Here is a 13,864-nt window from a genome sequence, read left to right on the forward strand (position 1 = left end):
CCACTGACTTCAAGAAGATCTGCCTGGTGACAACCAAGCTGATGAAACACCTGGTTTAGTCCATCTAACGTCAGTTTAGTGACATCTTGAATGTGGAGAAGTGTGCTTGGACTGGGAGAAAATGTGAGCTTCCTAACAACGGGAAAGTAAGACTTGCACGTCAACAGGCATGGGGTAAGGAACTGGTCCACTCACGATCTGCCATCCAGCTTCTTCTTCATCACTGTGGGACAAGAAAAGAAGGAAACCCCATCTCCCTGGGTCTCTCCACCCTCAGAGCTAGAATGCTCTTCCCACTGTCTGATATTTTGAACATTTCTAGCCCACCCTCCATGAAGCCGCAGTCAGCCAGGATGGAAGAGATTACACACTGAAATTGGCAAGCACTGTAAAAGGGCATTTTCTTCCCCCCCAAGAGCTGGTTCTTAAACGTTTACCAGCAAGCGGCTGTCCTTAACGAAATCATACAAGAGGCATGTTAGAAATCAGGTGGTGTGGGACACCTGGGTGGTTTAGTCGGTTAAGCTCCTGCCTTCAGTTCAGGTTACCGTCCCAGGGTCCTGGGATCAAGTCCCGCATCAGCCTCCCTGCTCAGCAGGGAGCCTGGTTCTCCCTCTGCCTGCTGCTCCCACTGCCTGTGTGCGTTCTCTCTCTGACAAGTAAATAAATAATATCTGAAAGAAAGAGAGAGAGAAAGAAAGAATAGTAAGGAATAAATAAATAAATCAGGTGGTGGACCTCAGCTAAAACTTTTCTCCTTAGCCTCTCCTCAGGGCTGGGAGGGGCCCTGTAAAGTTTCCAAGATGGCAGCAAAAGAAATGGACAATGGAGAAGTCCTGGAGCAAAACAGTGCGTCAGGCCCAGTGAATCTGCCACAGCGGTGAGGGCTGTGCCCACCTGTGCTCCTTGCCTTCCAGCAGCCGCCATAGGTGGCAATCTCTATGTCCAGACCCAGCTTGGAGTTCATCACCTCCTAGTACTCCTTGACCAGGCAGGCCATGTCCTGCTTGGCTTTCTGCAGGGCAGCCTCCAGCTCTGCCAGCTTGCAGCGGGCATCGCTCAGAGCAGTCTCGCCTTGTTGCTCAGCCTGGGTCACTGCGGCCTCCAGCTGGGTGTTCTGGGGACCCAGAGAAGAATAAGTTGGGTTATGGCCCGGGTCTCTCTGTCCATTTCCTGTCTCAGCCCTCCCCCAGCTGGGAGCACCCCAAGAGCAGGCCTCTTCTCCCTTTCGTCAGCTGAGTCTCCCCCAGGGACTACAACCAGGGACGCTGGTCGTGCAGATGGCCTGGAGCATGAATGGTGAGATCCACTGGGGACACACACTGCCTGCATGGCCTGGGGAGGCCCCGGGTGACCCTTACCTGGCACTTGGCATTCTCAACCTCGGCCGTCAGCCTCTGGATCATGCGGTTGAGCTCGCTGATCTCCTTGGTGCGGCGCAGGGTCTCCCCGTGCTGGATCACCGTGGCCTTCATCTCCTTACACTGGGGGGTGGGGGGTGGGGGAAGCAGAGATGTTCCTGAGGCTCAGGATGCAGTTTCTCACCCACCCAGACACCACAGACCATTGGCAGGTTGTACAGTGCTCAGCCTGTGAGACCATACGTGGCAGTCCTGCGCAACCACTATAACCTGAGAGCTGTCTGCCCACCTGTTGCCGTCCAAGAGATCATAATACCTGACAAAAGAGGCCTCGTTATTATACACCTGGCTTTCTGCCCACTGCCATGTCTAGGAGACAAGTGTCCTGCGCCCCTCTCCTTACCAGGACTAGGCCTCAGCCTGACTGCATCTGGCAATGTCATCATGGTTGGCCTAGATCTCAGTCACAGTGCAGCCCATGTTCAGGTCCCGGCGGTTACTCATCTGGATGATGACCGAGGTGTCCGAGATGTGGACACAGAGGACCCTCCTGTCCTGTGGGGCCAACAGCCATCCACATCACCTATACCATCCAGAGCTAGGTAGAACGAAGCTCACGTTCCCCCTTCAGACACACACATATCACAGAGCCACCATATCCAAAACCCTCATGTCTGAGACCCCTCTGTCTGTTTCTTCTGTACAAAGGCTGACCTGGGATAGAGTGAACAGGGATGGATGATGGGCCCCTGCCAGTGCTCACCTGTCACACATGGAGCTCGGGAGGGAACTCCATCTCCTCCACCAGCACGCGGGCATCGGCCTCCAGCTCTCCCTCGAGCACATAGGTGCAGTTACCCTCCTGGAAACAGTGTTCAGGTGGTTCCTTGTGGTTGCAGAGATTTCCCAGGGGACCCTATCTCCCCAGTCCAACCCTGGAAATTTTCTTATCCCATTCCCAGCCCTGCAAAGCAAGTCGGAGGCATAGATCCAGAAGCCAAGGGATGGAGAACTAAGCTCTCCCTTCTGCTCTAGCAAAACGTAGTATGAGACTTTGGGGAGTTCTTTTATCTCTCTGGGCCTCTCTGTAGAGGAAGATGCAGAGAATTCCTGCCCTGTGGATCTCCTGGGGTGTGAGAAGGAAAATGCCCTTCCATAGGCAGAGATAAAATATGAGCGTATTAACCGAAGGAGAGAGTACTGGGTGCCCCTGAGGGCGGCCACAGGCAAGCCACTCACTTCCTTGATTCGGACAACCTCATTCTCTGCCATGATCCCCACAGTGACCTCTTCTTCATACTTCCACAGGGAAAGAGCTTTGGTACAGGAGAATTTTTCAGAGATTTGGCTAGTAATGCAAGGGAGGAAAGACCACCCCCAACATGACCTATTCTGCCCCTCCCCCAGGATGCCTGAAAGATCCCTCTCACCCACATCCCTAATAGTACATTTCTCTACTTTAAATAAGCATGACTCATTTTAAAGGTCCTGGGTCTTTTTTTTTTTATTACTCTAATATAATAAGCTGATTGCCTGAGCTTGGGTCCGGGACGGTGGGTGGAATTAACAGCATGAGCCGTTGAGTGTGAACAGCAGACCAGAGGTGGTCATGCCTTTTCAGCCCTAGTACCCGGCATACTTCTGGAATAGAGTGAGTGCTCAGAACAGGTCCAGAGGATGGATGGATGAGTCAGGAGACGGCCCCTGTCCTGAGGTCATAATGCCATGGAAAGGCTCTTAGCTGGTATTTCAGCTTCTCTTCCTTTCCTGGGTCTGCCTGTCACTGCCTCTAATGCGGATAAAAACACAAAGTGGGTTAACGAAGGAAGAAGTTTCCAAGGCCATTCGATTCGGTGGCTTCCAGTTGTCATATCACGTAAACCCTTCCAAGAAAACAGACCTTCCCCCACCAACTCCCTTCTTGTAGCCCTCCAGCCCCTCCTGCACTTGGTTAGGGGCAGGGGACTGTGTGACACAGCAAGGTGACTGGCCCAGGGACCGTGGAATGTGCAGCCTGAACTGTATCTTTGAGCGGTCCTACGGGAGCTGGATTTGAGGACTCCATTGAGGCGCTAATCCAAGCTGATCCACAGGCTATGGTGAGCCAGGCTAGAAGAGATAAAGCCAGAGGAAGAAGAGGATTCTGACCCCTCCTTCACTGCCCCTCCCTTTTAGAAACCCACACATCTGGGTCCACCTGCCTCACCCAGTAGAGTGACCATGTTGTCACCTTTATGGGCTTGAGGGATATCACAGCCATTTTTCTCTTTTTCAGGGTAATATCGTCGAGATGGGGCTTTAGAAAATCCTACACTCAGGCAACTCTGAGGCCTTGGCAGCATTTCTTCCACAGTTGGGGGCCTGACGTTGCCCAAAAGAATCCAAGTCAGCCAAAGCCTGTGGACTCCACACTTGGTGAGATAATTCAAGAGGGGAAGGGAATCTGGGTTGGGACGGTTTCTTCCAGGGGACCCTGGAAGCTTTGAGGGGGAAAAACATTCCAGGGGATCCGTGGGCAAGGCTTCAGAGGACAGGTTTCCAAGGCAACCCATTTAGTTGACCCTTGGCCAGGCGAGAAGGAGATTGTGTATACTCCTACCAAGACACGGCAAAGTCAACCACACAACCAAAAAGGTATTTGCTCAGCTACTTCATGCCACAGGACCCATGAAGTTTGTGGATGTGGGGATGGAAGGGTTCCAAATATCCAGATACCCAAAACCCACAGCCTGCCTGTTCACCTCCACCCCTTCCCGGGGTCCCTTTAATATTTCTCACTCCCCACCCAATACAGTGTCTCCCCCAGCTAAACCACAAGTTCAGGGCCACACTCTCTAGACAGTCTCCTTCAAAGGGCTCCCCCTGGAGACATTCTCAGAAGAGTCAGCTCCATCCACCCACCAAAACCCAGAAAGAGGTCCCAACAAGCATTACATAAGGGCCTCCGAAAATCTAATTTAAGTCATCCATGCTTCAAGGTAACTCCATTTCCTCTAGGGAGGGAGACACCACAGGAAGACGTCTCCAATACTTACTACTGTTCCCTGCAGAACACTGGAGTAGGAATGCCTTCTACTGAAGCCATCAGTCCCACCACGGGCCGCCCTAGCTAAAGCTGGGCGTGGGAGCACAAGACACCTCGGCCTTGGACTTCACCTTCCACAGAGGACAGCACTGAGGTTGGGATGAAGCCCCTGCGAAGTCAAGGCTAGACCAAAGGCATTCAAGTCCACCAGAGTGTTGGGAAAGACAGCAGAGGGGACCGAGGGGCACTCACCGGAAATAGGGTGCCCAGCAGAGGTGGCCATGATGACTTCTGGAGTTCCAGGATTTAATTACCCTTTGCCTAATAACAACTTATATTTAAAAGCAAAGGAAGCTAAGGATGATTTGCATGTTTTTCTTTAATGCTGCCTGCTGAGTTCACATTCTAGTTTCCTCTGTCCGTAATTGGACATATAATTAACTTCCATTATAATGGATCATGGCCTTCTAGAGTTGGTGGCCATGACCAAGCACCAGTGGAGGGGAAGGCTTTGGATTGGGCCTATTGTTCTAAGAGCCCAAAGCCCAACAGTCTGGACTCCTGCCCAGGAGAACTCAACCCCCTCGCCCCTACCCCCCCACCCCTCCACCCCCACCAAGCCCCCAAAGACTTAGACCTTCAGAGAGGCCAGTGTGGGAGAGGGCTGAGAGCCTCCTTTCAGATTCTGAATCCCCTCCTCTATAGAGCTTTCTGTGTCTGACCTTAAACAAGTCATTGAACCACTCTGAGCTCACCTTCCCAGTCAGGTAAATGGGCACAATAACTCTGACCTACGAAGGACGCCCTGGGGATAAAGATAAGATAATGCATTATAGAGCCCTCACACACTATAGGCACTGGATTGATGCAGGAGAGGGGTACAAGAAGCAATTTAAGGGACTGGGGGATGGGGGCAAGACACAAGGAGAGAAACCATGAGCTCTGAGAAAGAGAGAAGAGAAAGTTCCTGCCCAAAGGGAAACAGGATGAATGGCAAATTAACAGTAGTAGAATAAATAGAACAAACAAATAAATAAACATTTATGGAGCTCTTACTAAGTGCTAGGCAGGGTCCTAAATGCTTTCCTGTCCATTATGTCATTAGGTCCTGCGAACAGCTCGCAGATGGTTACTATTTATTATTCCTACTTTGCACATGAGGAAATTGAGGCTCAGGTTATTCACTCGTCCAAGGTCAAGACAAGAATCTGCAGATCCGACTTCCCAGACCCCTCCCGTTGGACACACGCGTGCGCACGCACAACCGAAGCCATGCAGGGGTGCTCAAGAGACCAAGGCTGCTGGGCCTGCAGGGCGGCGGCGCCCGGCTGGGAACCAAACGGCACCGGCTGTGCCCGGGGGGCCGGCCCGAGGACAGAGCCGCTGTTCCAGCGCCGCCCAGGCCGAGTACCCCCGGTAAGGGGCGCAGATGGGTGCCTGGAGTCCGGGGCGCACGGCCCGCAAACGTGACCGGGCGTTTCTGGGCCCCATAAAGCGCGGGCGGGATGTGAAGCCGTTTTATGGAGGCGGCCCGGCCCGCTTTGATTCCCGCCTCGACGAGGGCGAGGGCCGACCTCCAAGCTCGTAAACGCGTTGGCCGTGCGCTCCCGCCGGGCCGGTGGGCCGCGATATAAGGCGCCGCGCGGGCCCTGGGCTCCAGCCACCCGCCGCTGCCAGCGCCGCCGCCGCAATCATGTCCTGCCTCTCCTCCCGCCTTGGCGCCCCCTTCGGGGTCCGCGCCTTCAGCTGCGCCTCGGCCTGCGGACCCAGGCCAGGCCGCTGCTGCATCACGGCCGCCCCCTACCGCGGAGTCTCCTGCTACCGCGGCCTCACTGGGGACTTCGGTAGCCGCAGTGTCTGCGGGGGCTTCCGCGCTGGCTCCTGTGGCCGCAGCTTCGGCTACCGCTCCGGAGGTGTGTGTGGACCCAGCCCACCCTGCATCACCACAGTGTCTGTCAACGAGAGCCTCCTCACGCCCCTCAACCTGGAGATCGACCCCAATGCACAGTGCGTGAAGCATGAGGAGAAGGAGCAGATCAAGTGCCTCAACAGCAGGTTTGCTGCCTTCATCGACAAGGTGGGTGCCCTTGATCACACCCTTCCTGAACCCCACCTATGCTCAGACTCAAGCTGGGGCACTGAGGGTAGAGTCAGAGGCAGGAGGGATGTGGCCCAAGTGAACTCCTAGTCTGATGGAGGACATGGGCACACATCCAGGGTACAGACAGACAGAGAGATGAGTATAGGGCAGCAGCTCCTGATTTGATCAAACGAGTATTATATACAGCCTTTGTCCAGACAGGCAGGGTCTCCACAGACAAGGGGGATGTTTTTGCTCACATTCTTGGTGAACGTGGAAGTCCTGGGAGAACCTTGGAATTCCCAGGCCAGTCTCTAGAAATGGGGAATGGGAGCTGCTCATATTGTACGTGGTACATTAAAGCATTAAATAACATTTAAACACCAGATGGGAAAATTCATGTCTTCTCATGCTTGTTTCCTTAAGATTAAATCTCATTAGAGGTTAATAGTCTTCAGTATCTCTCTAATACTGGCTGTTCTTCCACTTGTAATAAAGAGAGCAAGTCTCAGGTTCAGAGCTGCCTAGGACAACAGTTTCAGCTCGAATTTAATGTTTTACGACTTGCTTTTATGTATGCCTAGTGATACTGGTTTTACAACTATGGTGGTAATATAAAGTTAGCCCTTGAACCCCATCTAAGTGTAAATGCTAAGCAAGTCCACTTACAGATAAATCGTGAGTAAAATCGTACAAGGGGATGGCAAATCCTGGAGTCAGCCTGCAAGTGTTTCATATTTGAGAATCACTGCCAACAGACTCGCCCTTTCAGTACACAGAAGATAAGGGAGACAGGAGTACAGGGCAGAGGGCTTGCCCACCAAGGGTGGACTCCAAGCCCACGTTCTCTCCAGCTCTCCAGGTGCTCCAGGGCTAGAGGGTCCAAAGCTTGGGGACAGCTCTGTGCTCCCCTCCAGAGGAGCTGGTCCATCTCAGCGGGTTCTGCATCCTGAATGTGCTGACATTCACACCAGGAAAGGCAGCCAGGGAGTGGAGCGTGAACAATGTCCTGGCCCAGGAACAGGCCATCTGGGCTCCACATGCTGTCTATTCCCTGATCTGCTGTGTGACACTGGGCAGTGGCTCCCCCTCTTGGCCCCAGTGTTCTCTACACCAGCAGGACTAGGTGCCACACAGTGTGTGAGCTGGCCACGACTTTGAGATGAGGGGCTAAGGCAGCCACAAGAGTCTCTACCACAGCATGAACCCTATTAGCTAAGACCCGCCCTGAAGTGAACCCATATATTATCAGCAGTCCCCTGGTCCCCATTTCTGGAAGTTCAAAGTAGGGAATTCCCAGCCATACTCATCAGGTGGATACCAGGGCTAAAAAGCAAGGTAATGTCTCAACTCCAGCTAAAAGGTCAGAGCAATGAAACACTGGAGGTGGGGGCGGGAAGGAGGGATGAGGCTCGTCCTGTTTGCTGGCATCTTCTCTGGCCTGCACGGTGTTTGTTCACCATTGCCTGTCTTCAGTGTGAATGACTTCCAGTAAAGGCCTGCAAGCTTCACTTCCCCACAGTCTTCACCCTCCCCTTTTTCCCCATTCGCATCAGCTGCCTGGCCTACAGAAAAGAATGAGCATCCCACACAGGAGTTTAGGCCACCTAAGACCGTACCTCCCCCTCCCCCGGACTTCCTCGGGCCCCAGCCATCTTCCTTGCCGAGATCCTGCCCTCTCTAACCACCCCAGTTAGGTAGCCCTTCCCACCTTGAACTTCCACACAAACAAGTACTCAGCAACCTCAGCCTGAGTATGGGGAACAGAAATAAATGAACCATATAGGCCCTGCCCCAGGAGAGCTCATAGTGAAAGACTTTCATCCTCCTCTGTCCTTCCCAACCCTGCTTACATTCCTTTCTTCCAGGAAGCCTTCCGTGGTTGTCACTACCTCCCCAGCCCAACAGTAACCCAGCATGGCCCATATGACCCTCAGTTTCTCCCTCAGCCCATCCAGGCCCACCTGAACTGACCCTCACTCAGGCCTAAACAAGAATTCTCCCGGTGCCTTGTCAGGCCAAGAGAGCACAGCAGGAACCCTGCTGTCCACCCCTTTCCTCTGCACAGCTCGATGCTAATTCCGGCTTGACTCCCCCTGCTCCCCGAGGAGGGTCTGGGGATACTGGCTTCTCCCACGGACTTTTCTCCCATTTGCACTCCAGGTGCGCTTCCTGGAGCAGCAGAACAAGCTGTTGGAGACCAAGTGGCAGTTCTACCAGAACCGCAAATGCTGCGAGAGCAACCTGGAGCCCCTGTTCGAGGGTTACATCGAGACTCTGAGGCGGGAGGCTGAGTGCGTGGAGGCCGACAGCGGGAGGCTGGCGTCGGAGCTCAACCACGTGCAGGAGGTGATGGAGGGCTACAAGAAGAAGTGAGTGCAGCCCACAGGGTAGTCTCAAGAAACGAAGGGGGATTAAGCCCAAGCAGGATAGACATGGGTTAGACCACAAGAGGAACTTCCCAATAGGAAGAAGACAGGGACAGGAAGCCTGTGGGGACAAATGCTCTGGGCGTTTACACACTGGAGAGAGCGGAAGCTGCTCCAGCTACCTCGTCCTTATGTATCCGTTTCATTAATTCATCGAACGTTTATTGACATCTACTCTAGGTCCCAGGTGCTGTGCTAGGACCTGAGGTGGGATGGGGGAGGGACGAGGGGCACCAGAACTCCTATGAGGTTCCTGCCCCCACCCCCAGGGAGTTACAGTCCAGAAACAGAAGATCTACAAAAATGTACAGGCCACCTCCACACACCCACCACCCACATCAGGAAAGAGAGTCCCTGAAACCAGAAGTCCCCTGGGTGACAGGTTGGATGGAGCTCCCACAAGAAAGGGATGGACAAGTTCCCTTCTGGTCCAGCGATTTTTGATTCTATGACTTCCTCCCAAAGATCCAGTTCCTGGACTGTGTTTGTCTGGGCCTCCATTCTCTTTTTGTCTCTTCAAATCCCAGCATATTAAAAGTCTAGCCACTGAATCTTGTGCCCTTTATCTCCAGATACGAAGAAGAGGTGGCACTAAGGGCCACCGCTGAGAATGAATTTGTGGCCCTGAAGAAGGTGAGTGACCCTGGAATACTCATCCCCAACTCGGAAAGCAGGGCAGAGGCAGGAGGGAACGATCTTCAATTCAGAGAGGCTGAGCGACTTCCCCAGAAGCACATAGAGCAACCCCACCCTTATTTTCTCCCCCACCCCCAAAGGCCCCAGTCCTCCCAGGGAGGCCCCCAACAGCACAGTACCCTGCCTGCTTCAAGCGGGGCTCTCTCCTCATCCATCCCATCCGAGATAACTCCCATCTGGCCTATGGCTTCCCACCCGTTCTGCCCTGGGCCTGCCAGAGAGCACATGTTCCTAACTATGGTGAGTGAAAGAGCCCATGAATGCTAGGGGACAGTCACATCCTCAGGCCCCCCAACAGCGGGGAGATGCTGGCCTGAGCAGTGCTGTTGTTCCTCACCCCTTACACTTGATCTGCCACAAGTGCCATCACATGGACCCCCCAGGTCCTTCCCACCACCTCCAGAGGAGGATGGCAGGGATTACTGTGAGGAAACTGAGGCACTGAGGTCAAGGCTCTTGTCCAGAGTTGCCCTGGTTTGGAAGGGGCAGAATTGATCCCTGAGACTTCTTTTGACCACAGACCTAGTTTTCTTTCCCTGAGGTGTCAGGGCAGAGAGGGCTGGGGTACCATTAGAGTGGACCCATTTTACACCGGAACCTAAGTTTCAGTGATAGGGCAAGGTGTGGGTTCTGGAGGGATCATTGTGTAGGTACCAGAGGAAGTGCCTGGAAACCTCACAGTCCCCCTCCCTTACCCAAACCTGCTCCTGACCTTTCTCACTGTATAAAGAACCCCACCAGTTCCAGGATATCAGGCATAAGGAGGGTTTCCAGGGAGTTTTCCCAGCCCAGTGAGTGCTCTCTGGGTGGCAAGAGCTCTGTGTGGCCTTCCCAAAGAGACATCTGTGGCCCCCTCTCCCCTTTAGGATGTGGACTGCGCCTACCTCCGCAAGTCAGACCTGGAGGCCAACTCGGAAGCCCTGACTGAGGAGATTGACTTCCTGCGGCGCCTGTATGAGGAGGTGAGAGCTGTGGTCCGGGCAGAAACCTGGCAGCCAGCCTGGAAGAGGGGGCCTTGGCCTAGGACTGGAGTTGGCCAGGGATTTGGGCTGGGGCTACAGTCCATGAGGCTATGGTGGGAGCAGGGGCTGGAGACCAAGGAAGGGCTGAGAAGATTGGATCCACACTGGTGTGTAAGGGTAGGGTGTAAATAAGATCCTTCTGTCTTCTCACCCCCCACGGTCTGCAGGAGATCCGCGTTCTCCACGCCCACATCTCAGACACCTCGGTCATCGTTAAGATGGACAACAGCCGGGACCTGAACATGGACTGCATTGTGGCCGAGATCAAGGCTCAGTACGACGACATCGCCAGCCGCAGCCGGGCTGAAGCAGAGTCCTGGTACCGCAGCAAGGTGTGGGGCCCAGCTCCCTCTTCCCAGGATCCCAGCAGGAGGGAGGCTAAAAGGGCTCTGGTCTTTGTCTAGGTGGAATGGACAAGAGAAGGACAGGCAGCTGTCAGGACAGGGTGGCAGATGTGCAAGTTGTGGGAAGCAGTGGGGTAACTTGTCCTGAGCCTCAGGAGCATCTCTGCTTCCCCCCAGTGTGAGGAGATGAAGGCCACGGTGATCCGGCACGGGGAGACCCTGCGCCGCACCAAGGAGGAGATCAACGAGCTCAACCGCATGATCCAGAGGCTGACGGCCGAGGTTGAGAATGCCAAGTGCCAGGTAAGGGTCACCCGGGGCCTCCCCAGGTCACACAGGCATGTGTGTCCCCAATGGATCTCACCATTCATGCTCCAGGCCATCTGCATGACCAGCGTCCCTGGTTGTAGTCCCTGGGGGAGACTCAGCTGATGAAAGGGAGAGGCCTGCTCTTGGGGTGTTCCAGGAAATGGACAGAGGGACCTGGAACCATAACCTACCTTGTTTTCCTCTGGGTCCCCAGAACACCAAGCTGGAGGCCGCAGTGACCCAGTCGGAACAGCAGGGCGAGACGGCTCTGAGCGATGCCCGCTGCAAGCTGGCAGAGCTGGAGGCCGCCCTGCAGAAGGCCAAGCAGGACATGGCCTGCTTGGTCAAGGAGTACCAGGAGGTGATGAACTCCAAGCTGGGCCTGGACATCGAGATCGCCACCTACAGGCGGCTGCTGGAGGGCGAGGAGCAGAGGTGAGGCCCACATCTGTGGGAAGAGCATCTCTTCAGTCTCCCAGAAACTGTGCATGAGCAAGGCACATATTTGAGTGTCATTTGCATGTCATTTGCATGTTATTTGCATCAAGCCTATGTGGAGGAGGGGATTTGCAAGGATTGCTCTCCCCAGCTAATTTTTGTCTCTTTGCTCTCCCTCCAAGGTTGTGTGAGGGCATTGGTGCTGTGAATGTCTGTAAGTCATCCGTACTGTGGGTTCTGAAATAAGGGCTTGAGTTCCTGGCGGGGAGGATGTCCAGATCGCTAATATTTCAGGACTGTGAACCATCTAGCCTCTGTCTCAACTACTCGACTTCGTCACTGTAATGTGAAAGCCTTGGCCATAAGCAATACCTAATGAGTACATATGGCTTAGTTCCAATACAATTTTATTTGCAAATACAGGAGGCCACCACAGGCCATCTTTGAAACCCTGAAAGGCAGGAGATGGGTGGCAGTGAATGATTATAAGTTAAATTACTATTTATGATAAGTTAAATAGCTATTTTTGCCTATAGGGAGGACCTTGGAGAAGAGTTTATCAAGGATTCTTGAGGCCTGAGTGCAGGAAGGGGAAGGAGAGAGGAGGCATGAGGATGTCTGGGGGGAAGGCAGGAATAGAAATGGAGGGAAGATCTGAGTAAGAGAAGGGGGCGCTCTCCAGTAGGCAGGGGCCCCTGGGGACGACCTTGCAGGGGTGTGGGGGGGGGACTAAGCCCTGTTCTCCTGCAGGTGTCAGCAGCTCCCGCGGCGGGGTGGTCTGCGGGGATCTCTGCGTGTCGGGCTCCCGGCCTGTGACCGGCAGCGTGTGCAGCGCCCCCTGCAGTGGGAACCTGGCGGTGAGCACGGGCATGTGCGCGCCCTGCGGACAGAGGTGCAGCCCCAGCTCCTTGGTGCGGTTCCAGTAGTGCCTCGGGCTTGGTCAACACACTGCTCTCCGAGTCAACAGTCCCTGCCTCCAGCGGTGAGGCCGCAGCAACCCAAGTCCCTGGGCTTGAAGCAGAAGGGCTTCCAGACCCAGCCGGCCTGACCTGCCCAAACTGCAGCCTTATCTTCCTGCATCTCCTCCGCCTTCTCTCGGTCTTCACTCCGGTTTCTTCCGGGGAGGGCCGGGCTCCCCGCCCAGCTGGCAGCTGCCCTCGTCCTTACCGCCAGTCCCAGGACTCTAAATACCTGGGTTTCTCACAGCCCTGGGCAGAGATCCCATCCTGACTTGGGCTTTTCTGAGGGGTCTGGCCTGGCAGAAACCTGTGGCTTCAAAGGGACAGACTGGTCCCAATCCCCTAAGCTGTGCACGTCCGTGGGTGCTGTGTCTGTGCTGCTCTCCTGCCAGACCTCTCCTGCCTTCCGAACCCTCTAACCCTCACAGTGACCGAGGCTGCAGCTCCACGGGGACACCTTTTGGTGGCTGCTCTGGCTCCCTCTCCCCTGCGCTTAGTGCTTAGTCTTCGCGATTCCAATAAAGCTCATGGGTCATATGTAATGTGCTCAGAAAATCTCCCATTTGTGCCTACATAAGTGGGCTTCAAGCCCAGTTTTTCGGAGGCTGACAGAGAAGGTGTTCACAGCCATGATTAGTGGGGGGAGGGGGGTGAGAAGAGGGTTGTCTCCAAGGCACCCCACCCCTAATGCCTCATTCATACACCCAGAAGACTGCAGGGGGATGGGTGGGCAGCCCCAAACGCCCAGCTACCCAGCATGAGGGGGAGCTGGAAAGGAAGGGAGAAGGCCAACAACTGGGAGACTTAGTGGGGGGTAGGGAGTGGGGGCTGGTTCTCTTGCCACCTTTGGTGGGAAACCTTATCACTCATGGCTGGTGGGACACCACTTCCTCCACCCCCCCAGTTCCACCTCTACCTGAATATAAGATAATTCCTGGCCATGGGATCAAATATAGACTTCCCGTCCCCCCAGAAACCAACACTCTCTTGATAGCCTCCCACCCCCACCCACCACCAGCACAGCACCATCACCCCCGCGGGTGTCCCAGACACAGAGACCTCCCCACTTCCTCTTCCCCACTATCCATCGTATGTACTGTTGCCGATCCAGAACAGATATCCCCAACATAGACCACAAAAACACCCCCACACTTACATAGACACACAGATATCCCCGCTTCAGACACCCTGACACACAGAC

At 54.5% G+C, this 13,864-nt stretch overlaps 1 protein-coding gene and 1 pseudogene across 1 annotated transcript; one reads left to right on the forward strand and one right to left on the reverse strand.

Annotated features, from left to right (window-relative positions):
- Positions 1-854: 854 nt before the first annotated feature.
- LOC125106905 (keratin, type II cuticular Hb6-like) lies at positions 855-10,876 on the reverse strand (annotated as a pseudogene).
- Positions 5,172-13,638, forward strand: LOC125106574 (keratin, type II microfibrillar, component 7C-like). Its single transcript, XM_047740814.1, has 9 exons — positions 5,172-6,463; positions 8,630-8,838; positions 9,468-9,528; positions 10,458-10,553; positions 10,781-10,945; positions 11,135-11,260; positions 11,481-11,701; positions 11,887-11,918; positions 12,455-13,638. Exons 1-9 carry the CDS (start codon positions 6,080-6,082, stop codon positions 12,628-12,630), a joined length of 1,470 nt encoding a protein of 489 aa, XP_047596770.1. The 5' UTR covers positions 5,172-6,079; the 3' UTR covers positions 12,631-13,638.
- The last annotated feature ends 226 nt before the right edge of the window (positions 13,639-13,864 follow it).

The sequence above is a fragment of the Lutra lutra genome, chromosome 8 (genome assembly GCF_902655055.1).
Source record: "Lutra lutra chromosome 8, mLutLut1.2, whole genome shotgun sequence".
In the NCBI taxonomy this organism is placed as follows: Eukaryota; Metazoa; Chordata; class Mammalia; order Carnivora; family Mustelidae; genus Lutra; species Lutra lutra.

Coding starts and splice junctions, on each gene's coding strand:
- LOC125106574 (XM_047740814.1), top strand. CDS start 6,080: ATGTCCTGCCTCTCCTCCCGCCTTGGCGCCCCCTTCGGGGTCCGCGCC. Junction 11,261..11,480: donor TTGAGAATGCCAAGTGCCAG/GTAAGGGTCACC, acceptor CTGGGTCCCCAG/AACACCAAGCTGGAGGCCGC. Junction 11,702..11,886: donor CTGGAGGGCGAGGAGCAGAG/GTGAGGCCCACA, acceptor TCTCCCTCCAAG/GTTGTGTGAGGGCATTGGTG.